This window comes from Phodopus roborovskii, unplaced genomic scaffold, assembly GCF_943737965.1.
Source record: "Phodopus roborovskii unplaced genomic scaffold, PHOROB, whole genome shotgun sequence".
Classification (NCBI taxonomy): domain Eukaryota; kingdom Metazoa; phylum Chordata; class Mammalia; order Rodentia; family Cricetidae; genus Phodopus; species Phodopus roborovskii.
In genome coordinates, this window is record NW_026126480.1 from 54,226,723 (window position 1) to 54,242,072 (window position 15,350).

Here is a 15,350-nt window from a genome sequence, read left to right on the forward strand (position 1 = left end):
CTACACCCACACCAAGACATATGGGCTCTTCAAAATAGAACCTCAGCAGGAGAACAAAGCAAACCTGAGGTCTGGCCAAGGGAATAAGACATTCATAGTCTATCAATTTTGGGACTCCAAAAGTGAAATATGCTAAGGAATTATACTTCTTGTAGGTTCAATCAGCACACACCCCACTAAAGACTGACACACAGGATCTCACAGCATTCCCTTTAGAGCCTGGCCTCTCACAGCATGGCCTTTAGAGCACGTGCTTTCCATGGAGGCTTTGCAGATGAGGAAACAGTCTTGAGAAGAAGCAAGTCAGTGGGAAGATGGAGTCAAGATTCGCTCTGGAAAACCCACTCTTCACAGTTAAAGGGTTTTTGTTTCCTTGTTTGTTTGAGGTAGGGTCTTGCTATGTAGATCAGGCTGGCCTCGAATTCACAGATGTTTGCCTGCCTCTGTTTTCTGAGTGCTGGGATTAAAGGTATGCACTACCATGCCAGGCTTGTTTGTTTTAGCCAAATTAAGGGCCTAACACACTAGCTACACCACCAACTTCTTCCAATGCTGAAATGCTTTTTCCCTCATATGAAACAGCTTCTCTTGCTGCCTTAGTCATGTGCATTTATTCAACATTCAGTACATGCTATATTCTGTGCTTACTGCTTCATGGTCATTGGCTTGGCTAACACCTTACTTATACTTTGTCACAGCAGCACATTGTTTATTATTTGTAGAACACTGTCCAGTGCCCATCCATTAAGCAGGCCCTATGCTTCTTCCCACAGAGTTACTCTAAGTGATTCTAGTGGTCAATCACTTATCCACATAGACAGAGGCTTTCTGTAGAATCATCTGGTAGCTCCCTGTGGGGAAAAGCTGTTGAGTCATTCCCCACTGCTAGCAGAACACTAAATACTGCATTCTTGGCTCCAGACCAACATGAACATGCTTGAAAAGTGCTGGAATGGAGATTTGCAAGTAGCAGGCTGAAGCTTCTCCATAGGGTAATTTTTAATATGGGCCATGGTTCTCCTTCTTTCACTTTCTTACTAGGAACTGACTGTGGTAAAGTTCTTGGTGGGGTTGGCTACCAGCTGCTCTTTAATAATGAAGAGAGATAAGTTGGGAGACAGCTCCACCTGGTGGCAGAAGGGAGAAAGGTTGCTGAGATAGCCCAGAAGGGGCACACAAAGGACAGGAGCCTGGCCAGCTTTAGACTGCTTTTCAGCAGATGGCACTTTCAGCTCATCTCCTCAAAGTTAATAGCCATTGCAGGGTAAGATGTGTACTCTCCTCTACAAACAAATGACTGTGCCTCATTTGATGCCAAGGCAGCAAGAACTGGACAACTTCAGCTTCTCTATATCAACAGAGAAACATGGACCTGACAGAACACCAGAGCTTAGTTCTAAAACTATATATGGTGACCACTTGCCTTTAGTTGTGAACAAAGGTACAAATAGCTTCTTCTACAGGCCCGAGAAAGGCTTGGCATCCACAGGCTCCCACCTATGAACAGCTGCTGGGAGCCACAGCAAATAGCGCTCTTCTGCTCAGTAGGCAAATAGAAACCTGCTCCCTAAACTGTACATTCTTTTATTGATCTCCCCTGAGTTCTCTAACCAGCAACGTACAGATCCCTTTGTCCTTTTATAGTTCTTTTCATAGCCTGAAGGCAGAATCACTACTCCCTGTCCAAATGGCATGCATTATGTCTTACACTCTGGTCTACCTCACAGAGGGGAGGGTTCTTAGACAAGGAAAATGGTTCTATACTATGCTGGACCAGAATGAAAGAAATCTTTACTCTTGAATTGCTAAGCTCCCAGGCAGGGCTCAGAGGAGCAAGGCTGGAGCCACACTCAGAGAAGCAGAGAGCCCAGAGTGAGAAGCCAAGACGACAAGATCCCTCTCCCACCCCTTTTCACCATTAGTCTGCTCACAGGGCTGGTGGTGTCTTTCCCGAGGCTGCCCTTGCTGTTGAGGCTGCCAATCTCCGTCTGTGAGCTGGACTGCGACATCCCCTCAAAGAAGGGCCTGCAGCAAAGAAGCACAGCTGGAGTCAGTGGCTCAGCCTGCAGTGCAGAAAAGCAGTCACAAGGCCTGAACAGAGCAGTGCTCCAGGCAGATCAGCAGCTGAGGCTTTGAGGACACCTATAAAGGTGGTCAAGGGATTTCCAGAGACTCCTATCAGGGCTTTGTTATTTAAAGCAAAACACTGATCTCCACCAGGAGAATGAGACGCTTGGAGACAACAAAAAGTCTTAATTCCTTGAATGAAGTTTGAGAGAGGATGCAAGGGACATCATGATGGAGGGAAAGGGAAGCCTGGGAGGAGCTTTGGGCCTCACTTGAGCTTGGGCTTTGGGGTGCTGAGGATGCTCTCTGTTTCCTCCATTTCAGGGCCACTGTCACTGGGGTTGTACATCTCTAAACTATCGTAGAGTTCATCCAGGTCCTCTTCCACTTCCCGAATCTGCTCCCGTGACACATGTTCTAGCCCAAAGCCCACCTGTGAGCAAAATAAAGATCTATGAATCTGGGGCTCTTCTTATTAACACTTGTGGTTAGATGAACAACTCCTGTCTCCTAGGCCATTTGTCAACTAGCACTCTCAGTATTCCTTCTAGAGGGACATACCAGAGTCATGGTAGAGAAACCTTTGTATGTATCAAGCTTTTTGAGACAGGGTTTCTGTGTAGTCATGGAACTCACTCTGTAGACCAGGCTGGCCTCTAACTCAGAGATCCACCTTTGAGAGCTGGGATTAAAGGCATGTGCCACCACCACCTGGCTCTTTGTGTCCTTTCCACGGTCTGACTCCAGAGCAGGGGCATGGTAGGGTTACTTTCCCTATCAGTTACTATCAATATCTCTACCAGGGCTGGCACCAGGAGGAAGAGATATGCTGATGTGCCTCCCAAGGAATCACACAAGAAAACCCAGGTCTGGTAGGCTAATCCATCTTCTGCTCTGTCCTTCGAACTCACATACAAGTTGCTTTTCTTTGCAGCTCACAGTGTGACAAAGACCCTTTCTGAACATTTTCTATCTTTATTCATTTTTACTTTACTTAGAAGCCTGTGTGAATGAAGCCAGGATCTCCAGGGTCTAGGAGATTTCTATCAAGAGCTGATCAAAGAGGACACATCACAAGTAAAAATTAAACAGCTAGATTTGACATTGCTGCCTTGTACCAGAGAACTGAGTATTAACTAATAATTGGATATGACTGTGTTTTATATACTATGAAACTGCACTCTTCTCCAGTTGCCTTCTCTCACGCAAGTGGGTAGGAATCATGACTCCATAATCTTGATGCTTAGTGGTTACACAGGACTTAGGTGTGAAACTGCAAGTAAGGGGTCATACCTCATCAGAAACTTTGAATCGTTTCAGGAGGGCCACAAACTTCTGTTTGATGTTGGGTTGCTGTGGGGGGAAAAATATACAAATTGTTCTCAAGTAACATCTACCTGCAGTCAATTAAAGAGAGTGTGTCAGGAGCTTACCCTCAAAAGGAACAGGAGAAGAAAAACAGCTGATAGCTGCATTTTCACTGAAAACCTCTCTAGAAAGAGGCAAATGCTAATGTAATTCCCAGGGTTCTGGGCAACTCAATGGAGATCTCATGTTCCCCAAGGCCCTCATGGTACCCCAGTGATTTCCAGAGGTGCAGCTCTAGCCCATCTTTTTCTGTCTGGCATATCCAGGTAAGCTGGGACTGTCATGTACCTGCTTGCTCAACATCTCAGAATGGCATCTGTCCTCTTCTTGCTTAGGAAGCAGCATCACCAACCCACCTAATTACCAAGCCTACTTCTGGAGTCTTTCTATCTCTGTTCCCGCAGCATGCAATGGACACTTCCAGAAGAGGCCATTTTTCCTTTGTGTCATGATTGTTCCTATGCAGATCTCTGCCTTATGTCATCTACTCACCCTGCTGTGTCATAGTTACTTGTTAAGACGAGACTATATTTCCAGACACTGGAGTGCACTGATGGCCCAGTCTGGGCTCTCTGGTCCCTTTCTCTCATTCTGCTTTTTAGGCACCAGGCTTAGTTTGTGGTCACACATATTTCTGGCCTTGAATAGCCAGACCCTCATGTGGGAATGGAAACAACTGACTTGCACTTAAGAATGGGAGTAGTGGGAAGGGCACGACCAACAAGGAAGAAACTCAAGTTCATATCGACAGAGAAGTTAAGACATAACAAGGTCATTGTTGAGAACAAAGTGCTTGGTGGGGAAAGAAGACTGTACATGAGCAGAAGGAGACACAAAATAAAGGGCCATCACCAAGTGTTCAGAAACAACTGGAAAGCCTACAGCTTCCAGCAATGCCTCTGGGAGATGGATAATATCACTGATCTCTGGTTATACACCAGGTGATATTATGGAAAAAGCCACAGGACAGGAGATTTAGGAAACTCAGGAGGCATCCTTAGGGGAGAAAACAGGAACTTCTTATGATTGCAGAGCAGGAAAAATAAAAGCTCAGAAGAAGAAACAGTAACTGGGAAGGTCCTACAGCTGTTTTCCTTCTCATAGTTTAAAGGAGGAAGGATTGGATTCTGGGGACCTGCCCTCCTTACAATGCTTGAAAACCTGAGAAAAGGGAGCAGTTCTTATGCTCCTGAGCCACTGATACAAAGAAGAAACTAGGGTTGCAGTCCTGAGGGCTTTCTCGTAAGTCTCATGAACTCTGATTGCAGAGGCTGAGGATACATCTTCGAAATTAATCTAGCCTTAACTTCACCCCAAATGAGAAAAACTCACTTTCAGGGTATCAGTCCCTAGATTGGCTCTGCACTTAAAAGAACCAGAATGAGACTTTTTCCTCCTACAAGCTCTTGATATTTCTGACCCTTTAATTCTCTGGAGTACAGGGGCTCCTAGATCAGCCAAAGGTTACTGACTCCAGGTTACTCAGTCCAGGACTCCAATTTTAATATGGGCTCAAGAAATCTTAGTTAGGAGATATATAATCCAAGCCCTGTCGATTCCAGGGTATAGATCCAGGGGTAAGAACTATATCTAATGTAATTGAATCTTATCAAATCCAGAGTTTCTGCAGTTCTCAAGTACTACTCCAACACAGCAATAAATATTCTAGAGAGCTGGCCTCATTCCACAGTGGCCAGTGCGTCACTTGCAGCAATCATCTAGAGAAGAAAGTCTGAGGCATTGTACTCCTTAAAGAAATATCTGGATTGTTTTAAGATCTAGAAAAAACAGTTATAGCCTTCTTTCGATTCTACATAATCTATGGCCTATAGCATTCTGTGTACCACAAGGTTCCTAACATGCTGATTCTTAGTGGGTAGTAGGAGGGATTCTGGGGATGTATTAGGATATTGAGAGTGTGATTTCAAGTAGACAGGGTTCAAAAACCCCACAGGTCTTAATGTACCACTCACTCCCACCTACTTTAGACCAAGAATCAGAGCTGTACCATGCCCTGAATCTGGGGAGCTCACCCTAGTGATGGCTGATGTTGAGGTCAGTTTCCTCCTAGTCTTCTTTACTTTCCGAAGATCCTCATCTTCATAAAATAGGTCCTGAGAGGGCAGGAAACAGAATGAGCTGGGAAATTCAAGAAACCTCTCACACACTATGCAAAAGAGCCATAGGAAGTTACCTGCCCATGCAAGGGGTCATCACTGCCTTCCTGCTCTGAGGAGAAGCTTTCTTCCTCCTCTTCGGAGTAGTTGTCAATATCTGGTGAGCGATCTAGAACAAACATCCTAGTAAGCAACTTGTTCTGGTTTGATCCAAGTGACTTTCAAGGATAGTAATCAATAGGACTGGGTTAGAAGGAAGGGCCACATGAAGAGTCATGGTTACACATTACTTCAGAGATCTCTAAGTTTCTCTTGCCTGGGCATATTTCATGTATGGTTTACTCAGCTTTCCCAAGATACAGGTCAATGCACTGATACTGCACATGCATTTTAAAAATTTAAAAATCTATGTGTATGAATGTTTTGCCTCCATGTATACACATGCACCTCATGTGTGCCTGATGCTCTTGGGTGTCAGAAGAGAGTGACAGATCCCTGGAAACTAGAATTATGGATGGTTGTAAGCCACCATGTGGATGCTGGGAGTTAAACCCAGATCCTCTGTAAGAGCAACAAGTGCTCTAAACCACTGAGCCATCTCTCCAGCCCCATTGCTTGCATCTTACCAGACAGCTTAGACTTGATTCCTTCATGGTCAATGGGCTGGCTGGATAAAGAGTAGATTTTTATTTCTGCCACAGGCACAGAGACATCCTTCACGTTGCTGTGCAGGCCAAGCACCAAAGCACCCTCATTAGGGTGTTGCATTACCTGTAAGCAAAGCAATAGTACAAATACCTTACTTACCTAGTGCCAGGGTTGTCACTATCATAAACCCATGTGACATGTGAGCCAAAGGCAACAACATTTTGCTAATGTATTTTCCTTCTCACTTCCAAATCTATGCCTACTGCCTTTCTTTCCTACTGCTTTCAAGGACATACTTTAAAAACTATCTCCAGGGGCCAGAGATGGCTTAGTGGTTGAGAGTGCCTGCAGCTCTTATAGAGGATCCGAGTTCTGCTCCAAGTAGCCATTTTGGGTGACTTACAAACACCTCTAAATCTAGCTCCAGGTGATCCAACACTCTCTTCTGGCCTCCTTAGATACCTCCACACATGTGCACATTCTACAACACCCCCATAATTTTAAAATAATAAATCTTAAAATGAAAAAAAAAAATCTCCCAGTTGCTTCTAGCTAACCCTTTAGTGATACTAAACCTGGCAATTTAAATCAACAAACAACAACAACAACACAGTTATCTCTAGAAGGGCCAAGTATTTAAAGACAACAATTGAGGCTTGAGATTGAAAATGATTGCTAATCTCTAGGGCTCCATGTTAAATTAAGTCCTTTACATGGATACTAGCTTTTGAGTCTGGGTAAAGTCAGGCCTATATGCATGGTTGGTCAGCTGTCTGGCAATGAGAATAAAAGAGGCAGAAAACAGGGAAATGGCAGGGACTGACCCAGTTGGAAGAGTGGGATGATGCTATTAATTCCTCCCTATAGTCCCTCATCCCCCTATCAAACCTCAAGAAGGCAGGAAGATGGGTGGGGCCAGGACACATAAGACACATACACAATATCAGAACCATAACATTTTTTCCCTATTTCACTTACTATTATTGTTTTGGTTTTTTTTGAGACAGGGTTTCTCTGTAGCTTTGGAGGCTGTCCTGGAACTTGCTCTGTGGAGGCTGATCTCTAACTCACAGAAATCCATCTGCCTCTGTCTCCCAAGTGCTGGGATTAAAGACATGCCCCACCACCATCTGGCCTCACTTAGTATTTTTGAAACAGGTTCTCTACCTATCCCTGCCTGTCTAGAAACTCACTATTTGTAGACCAGGCTGGTATTGAACTCACAGAGATCTGATTGCCTCTGCCTCCTGAGTGCTGGGATTAAAGGTGTGTGCCATCACGTCAACTGTTTTTCACTTATACTGTACTGAAAGTTTTTTTTTTTTTTTTTTTTTTGAGACAGGGTTAAAGGCATGTGCCACCAATGCCTGGCTCAGTTTGACATTTTTTATTATATATTTTAAAAACCAATTTATTTCTTTCTGTTAGAAAGGAATTTGAAAGGAAGAAATGCAAGATCAGGCCCCATGCTACTGGGTTGGAACTGAAGTAACCGCTGTATGCTCTGGGTTAGAACAGCTACGAATAAATAAGAAACGGTCACACACAGGTAAGGGCATGTGTGTTCATGTATACATGCACTTCCTAGCTTCTTAGTTCTTTCTGCTGAAAGACAGCAAAAATGTTATCCCTGTTGGGGACATGAGTACTGCTAGTACTCTGATCTTTTTTTTTTTTAATCTGAAATAGGGTCTCACTATGTAGCTCTGGCAGTACTGGAATTTAGACCAATACTGCCTTGAACTCACAGAGATCCACCTGCCTCTCTGCTTTTGCCTCCTGAGTGCTAGGATTAAAGGCATGTGCTACCACACCACACCTGACAACTATCTGATTTTTAAAGTACTATTCTCCACTAAAACACCCCAGAAGCCTGAGAAAATTATCCTATTCCAGGACTGGGCCAGGGCAAGGACAAGATACGTTTGGGCTATTTTGTACCATTAAGTAAGATTGTCTATAAAGAAGAATGATCTTATAAAAAACAAAAATCAAAACCAACAAAAAACAAACAACCCCCTCCAAAAAACAATAGCCAAAATATACAGAGAGACTATATAACGACAGCAATATGTTATCAAGTTAAGTATTTTGGCACACATACAAAAATACATACATACATACATACTTAGCTACCTACCTATATATTAAAGTTAGAAGTGGTCCTGGTGATGCACTTCCAGTACTAGTTACATGGGAAGCTGGAGTAGAAGGATCACTTGAGTCTAGGAGTTTGGGCCTAGCCGGGGCAACATAGTAAGACCCATTTTAAAAGAAAAATGGAGCTTAGAGCAACAGCTTAGCGGTTAAGAGCACATGTTCTTAACCAGACTTGGGTTCAATTCCCAGAACCCATATGGTGGTTGATAACCATCCATAATTCCAGTTCCAGGAGGCACATGATTTAGACATATATTTGAGCAAAACACTAATATACATAAGAGAAATACATTTTGGTTGTTGTTTTTTCAAGAAAGGGTTTGTCTGTGTTGCCTTGGCTGCCCTGGAACTCACTCTGAGGACCAAGCTGGCCTCCAACTCACAGAGATCCACCTGCCTCTGTCTCCCGAGTGCTGGGATTAAAGGTGTGCACCACCACTGCCCAGCTAAGATAAATAAATCTTAAGACTAAAATGAAGATAAAAAAGTTAAAAGGCAAAAAACTTTTGTATAAGAGAAAGTAATTACTAAAGCTAGTTACTGAATTTCCAACAAAATAAGTAATCTATAAAGAAAAAATAAATAGCTGCCTGCAGGCTGGGGAAATCATTTGCTGGGTGACAATGTACCTGAGGCCTGCAGTGTAAGACTGTGTGTTCTGCTCACCTCTGCCATGTTGATGAGTCCCACAGCCAAGGTTTTATAGCCCAAGATAGTCCGGTTCTTGTACCGCTTCCTCCTTTGCAACATAATCTGCAGTTTGTTGGCATCTCTCTTAAGGAAATGAGGGTACTGAAGAGCAAAACAGTCCAGATGGTTAATCAGCAACCAGGACCCTGGTGGTTCAGGTCCTTAGAGGCATATGCTGCAGTTTCGTTTGCTTCTAAGAGTGAATATTCAGAGTGAGAAAGAAAAAACAAAACAAAACAACAACAAAAAGGGAGGGGCTGGTAGGGTCTACTCAGGCTTAGAAACTCCTCTTTCTCTGTCATCTGGTGCTTCAACATAGGGTCACAGGGGTTATGACAAGAGAGATGCTCTAAAAGGGATGAAGAGAGAAGGCTGAACACAATCATGAAGTAGAAGTGAGCTCTATTCTTACTGATTCAGATCAGGAGAGAGGAGGAAAGGCCAAGTGTGGGAGGCTCAATGGATAGCAGCTAATCATATATGGCCATGTACGGGGAGACTGGGCCTCAGCACACCGCTCATCAGCATATCCAGTACACCCTACATGAGCTGCCTTAGGGATTGTGGAGGCCTTCTAAGTTAGCCATCAGCTCTTAGATGGCTTTTGTTCTTTCCTACTGAAGGTAGGTTCTGGCTGTTTTTGGAGAAAAAAGTGCCTAAGTTTCAAGACTATTTGAGTACTAGACTGTTGTAGCATGTTAGAAAACTTGAAAGACTTAGAAAATTCTGACCTGAAGGGAGAAGGTTAACTGGAGCTCTGTTTCCACCAGGCCACTGGCTGGAAGGATGATCTCATTGGAACGAAGAATCCTTTTTGAACCCTGAAACCAAGAAAAACTTCTGTCAGAGCTGTGTCACTAAAAGATCAGATAAAAAAGTGGCTACTGTGCTGTAAGAAAATCAGCCTTTATAAGTGCCCCCATCCCAGGCCTCCTTCTACTCTTGTTCTGCTTGTCTTATTTGGCAAGTTATAATTATTTTATTTTTATTTATTGTTATTTTTTGTGGTATTGAATATTGGAATCATGGCTTTGATGTGCCAGGCAAGGACCCTACCAATGATCTATGTTCTTAGCCCTTAAGACTGTTTTAGATCCAACAGTAACAGATGGACATGCATAGAAACATAACTCAGCTTGGTGAGCTGACAAAATTTATGGCTTCCATCTTAAGTGGCGTATGTAGCATTGCCTAGGAACCATGCCATAATGTCTCAAGTACATTCTCTGTAATCTCTGTTCTTACAGGATATAACCATACCTCCTCAATTCCCCTAACATCTGACCCTAACATTTCCTTAACGCTGCTAACCTTGATTCTCTTCACTGAAAAAGCTGGAGCAGCTCCTACTTCATTAACCTGCCCCCAGGCCCCTGTCCTCACATACCCTCCTTTCCCTTCTGTCACAGACAACCACCCATGTTTCCCATCTGCTGCGGGACTAGCCTCCTTCCTCACCTATTTGAAGGAATTGCTGAAGCCATTCTTTCTTCTCACATAATCAACTTTGATTGTCTAAATATATGCTGTTAAGAACTGTAAAAACTTCTGCTTCCCTTACAGGTGTGAAAACCTGAGTTCTAACCCTGGAACATACATAAAAACAGCTTGGTATAGTGGTGTGTACTTATAATCCCAGTGTTGGAGAGGCAGAAACAGAAGAATCCCTGGGGCTTTCTGATAGCCAACCTAACTTACTAAGAGAGTTCTAGGCCACCGAACAGAGAAATCTTATGTTTAAAAAATTAAGAGTGGGCAACTTAGAGGAACAATATCCAGGGTTGTCCTCTGGCACACATACATGTGCACACATATGCAGGTACACACACTCCTTTCAACACACAAATACTTTCTATCCCAAATATACTCTCTTGGACTGGGGGGGGGGTGTAGTTCTATCTTTAGTACTGCAAAAAAACAAACCACAAAACCACAATGCACTATCTGGATGGTAAGATGGCTGAAAGGCACTTGCACATGTAGGTAACAGGGTGTAGTCAGCAGCACACAAGAGAGATACAGTTAGGTCTGGCCCCTTTCAAGCATGCTATATGACTATTCTCATCTTTCTATTCTTCCACAAAGATTTAGTTTCCATGAGTCCCAAAAATGGCTTCCTGAAGTATGTAGGACACTACCAACTTGGGTCCAATTTCAGGATTATTTTTAATACTCAAATCTTATTTATCTATTTTTAATTTATTTTATGTGTATGGGTATTTTCTTGCATGTGTTTCTGTGTTCTATGTGTGTGCAGTGACTGCAAAGGCCATAAGAGGTGCTGGATCCCCTGGTACTGAGGAGTCACCAGCTAGGCACTGAGTATGGAACCCAGGTCCTCTGTAAGAGTAGCCAGTGCTTTTAATTACTAAGCCATTTCTTAAGCCACTTATAATTTTTTTAAATTTAATTTTAAAAAATTGTGTATGCATGTGCTTGTGTGTTTAGTGTATTGTGTGGTACATGCACAGGTGTGTACACATGTGTATGAAAGCTAGAGGAGGCCATCAGGTGTCCTGTTCTATTATTCTATACCTTATTCCCTTAAGGTTGTATCTCTCACTGAACTTGGAGCTAAGCTGGCAGGCAACAAGCACCTGAAATCTGATACCCCCGTCTCTGGCCCCTACCACACTGGTGCTACAGGTACAACATCACTATGTTAGATTTTTACATGGGTGCTGGGGATTGGAACTCAGGTCCTCATGCTTGTGCAGCAAGCACTATCTCCCCACATCCCCATTTCCCTACCCTACAGTACATTTTCAGTAGAGAAGAAAAAGTGTTTAATGCCACAGCATCATTACAGAACATAAAAATACTCATTAATGAATATTAATGTCTTTCAAACTGGGCTCCTATTATTTTAAAATACTTGTTTTTGAGACAGGTCCTTACTGATAGCCCAGGATAACACAAAACTCAATTTTCCTGCCTTAGTCTGTAGCTCTCACCCTCTCGCTCCCACTGTGGTGTTTTTGTTTTGTTTGTTTTTGTTTTTTGAGACAGGGTTTCTCTGTGTAGCTCTGGAGTCTGTCCTGGCATGCACTTTGTAGACCAGACTGGCCTCAAACTCAAGAGATCTGCTTGCCTCTGTCTCCCCAGTGCTGGGACTAAAGACATGTGCCACCGCTGCCCTTTAATGAGGGTTTTTGTTTTGTTTTTGCTGGGTTTTTTGTTTGTTTTTGTTTTTCGAGACAGGGTTTGTCTGTATAACTTTGGAGCCCCCATTGTGGTGTGAATTACCAAATGTGGTAGTTGCCCAGGGAAAGGAATGGAAGATAGACAGTTTGGTAAGGATAACAGTTAAGGAATGTGAAGTTTCTTTTTTGGAGTGATGACAATGTGCTGATGGTTGTATCACTGGGAATACTGTAGCAATGCCTCAGGTTGTGTATTCCAAGTAGGTAAGTTGAATGGAATCTGAATTACAGTCCAATAAATATGTTATTTAAGACAATATGCTATGTTTATTCTGCATGTCTTTTATTTCGTCACTCAGAAGGCAGAGGTAGGCAGATATTTAAAGAGTTTCAGGCCAGTTTGGGCTACATAGTGAGACCCTGTCTCAAGAAACAAAAACAACCAAACAGCAACAATAACAAAAAACCACTTTGTTAGGGGTTGGAGAGATGGTCTAATGGTAAAAGGATTGGCTCCTTTTTCAGAGGACCTAGTTTGATCCCTAGCACACACATGGCAGCTAACAAATCCACCACTCCAGTTCCAAGGGAGCTAATGCCTTCTTCCGGCCTTTGAGGGTACTGCACACACGATACAGACATACATAAAATAAAAATAAGAAAAGTAACAACTTTTTTTTTTTTTTTAAAAGAACTCTTAACCACCGACCCATCTCTTTCCTTACCAAAATATTTAATTTTAAATACAAAGCATTTAAAAATAGTATGTATAAGAACAGTCTGGTAGGAGGGAGTCGGGTGTGCCCTTGAAGAGGTCTGTCTCTTAGTCTCTTTCTTTCCCTCTCCCTTCTAGCTGCCATGAGGTATGTAGCTTTCTCCCTTACCTACACCCACAGGCCCACAAAGGACTGAGATCTCTCAAATGGTGAGTAGAAATACATTTTTACTCCCTCTAATCTCATATTTTGTTAGGGTGATGGAAAGCTGACTATATAGGTGTTCATGTGGGCTGTAGCATGAAGAGTTTCACTCATGGTTGCACTGGTACTTTCAGGGTGAATGACAAATAATACCACAGCATTACTGTGGAAATGATTTTTGACTCTTAATATTCTCAAACAGTGTGTTAGGGAGATCTTTTTTTTGTAAAAATTCTATTTATTTATTATGATACAGTGTTTATATGCCCAAATACCAGAACAGGGCACCAGATCTCATTACAGATGGTTGTGAGCCACCATGAGGTTGGTGGAAACTGAACTCAGGACCTCTGAAAGCGCAAGCAGTGCTCTTAACCAGGGAACCATCTCTACAGCCTGGGAGTTCATTTTTAATATTGCTATGTAATTAGAATGGAAAGCTCCTTAAAGGCAGGGATTTTTGTTTTATTAACCATTGCCTCACTTGTGCATAAATCCATGCTCAATATATAATAAAACCTCAGTCAATATTAACTAAATAAATCAATGAACAGGTGATCAAAGATGAATGCAGTAACATCTGTGATTATTTTCAGCTGCTTGGAAATAAATGAACTTAAACATTTAGGATATTAAAAAAACATTTAGGATATTTAAGATTTTTGGTACAATCACAGATTTTACAGAATGTCAAATATTTAATCAGGAAATGAAATTATTTCCTTCAGCAAGAGCAATTAATGTTAGGAAGGGCAAAAGCAGCTGAGAAAGTTAAAAACTATAACCATATTGTTTGCATGTGGCAAAGGAAACAATCCCTGAACACTGGGACACTAGGAAAGGACAACAAAACATTGAAAACTGTCACTTCACATACTTGTTTTTCCAACCTATAGTGTTTAGCAGCATTTCACAGGTTTTGGAGGAATTATGTACAAAAACAAATGGAATTAGACTATGCCTTAAGACATAGAGGAATTCCTCAGGGGTGATGGAAGTTTTGAAGTTGGAAATTTTTTTTTTTAGATCAGGTTGTGGTGCATGTCTTTAATCCCAGCACTTGGAAGGCAGATCTCTGAGTTTGAGGCCATTCTAGTCTATACAGCAAGTTCTGGGATAGCCAGGGCTACACAGAGAAAGCCTGTGCTATGTGTATAAGTGCTTTCTTATCATGTATGTATGTACACCATGTGCATGACTGGTTCTCATGGAGGTCAAGAGAGGGCATCAGACTGTCTAGAACAGAAGTTAAAGATGGTTGTGATCCACCACGTGGGAACTGAAGTCAGCTCGTCTGGAGGAACAAAAAGTGCTGTTAACTGGTGGGCCATCTCTTCAACCTGAAAAATGTGAAGTTTTAAAAAAATTATTTTTATTGTTGGGCATGGTTGCATACCAGTACCTAGCACCTGGGAGGCAAAGGCAGGTGGATCTCTGCAAGTTTGTGCCAGCCTGCTCTAAGTATGAGATGTTCAGAGCTATATAATGAGACTGTCTCAAAAAAAATATTTTTTTTTTAAAAAATCACTTTTAGTTAGGTGTATATGTATGTGCACATACCTAAGGAAGCCAGTGGTGTTGGTGTAAGGCTATAGAGCTACAACTGAACCTCCTCCACCCCCACATCCTGGTTGCCTAAAAAGAAGCCTTCAAACTCTGGTCAGGGTCAAAGCCATTTTGTTATCTGGCTTTGCAGACCCCAATATGCTGGAATAAACAACACTCTTGCTGATTGCTTAAGTGAGTGGCTGTCTTTGTTTTGTGCAATACTCCAAGGACCCTAACATTTGGTGCATTGTCCAAGAATCCCACCAGAGACTCCTCACCACATTGAGCATTTGGAAGGTGGGTCAGTAAGTGAGAGCCCTGTGTCTTTGTTTCTCTCTCTCTCTGCACTGTTGAAGGCTCAAGCTGATCCTGTAGACCAAGTGTGAAGTGGATGTACTATGACATCTGTGCCTGGGTGGGTGGAGAGATGTATAGTGAGAGGGGCTGTCATCTTGAGTAAGACTTTTTTTTCTTTATACTTGTCTTTCTGTCTAATAACCATTTTTGATCCTCTAGAAGAGATGGGACAGAAAAATTCTATTTCCTTAAACCTTATGCTGAACCACTCTAAGGACTCCCAGACCCAGGCCAATGTCCTGGGACTTGTCATCCAGAAGGGAAACTTAACCATCTTTTGCAGGAACAAGTGGCCTAAATGTGAGATGGCCCGAAAAAGGGACGGTCAATCT

At 42.5% G+C, this 15,350-nt stretch overlaps 1 protein-coding gene across 1 annotated transcript in view; it reads right to left on the reverse strand.

The window, feature by feature from the left end:
• Pacs1 (phosphofurin acidic cluster sorting protein 1) overlaps positions 1-15,350 on the reverse strand; it is a 122,028-nt gene that overhangs the window by 18,168 nt on the left and 88,510 nt on the right. Inside the window, 8 exon segments of the mRNA XM_051193625.1 lie at positions 1,932-2,025; positions 2,340-2,500; positions 3,361-3,420; positions 5,469-5,549; positions 5,630-5,721; positions 6,179-6,323; positions 9,027-9,152; positions 9,782-9,871. Of these exon segments, the coding sequence (XP_051049582.1) occupies positions 1,932-2,025; positions 2,340-2,500; positions 3,361-3,420; positions 5,469-5,549; positions 5,630-5,721; positions 6,179-6,323; positions 9,027-9,152; positions 9,782-9,871 (849 nt within the window).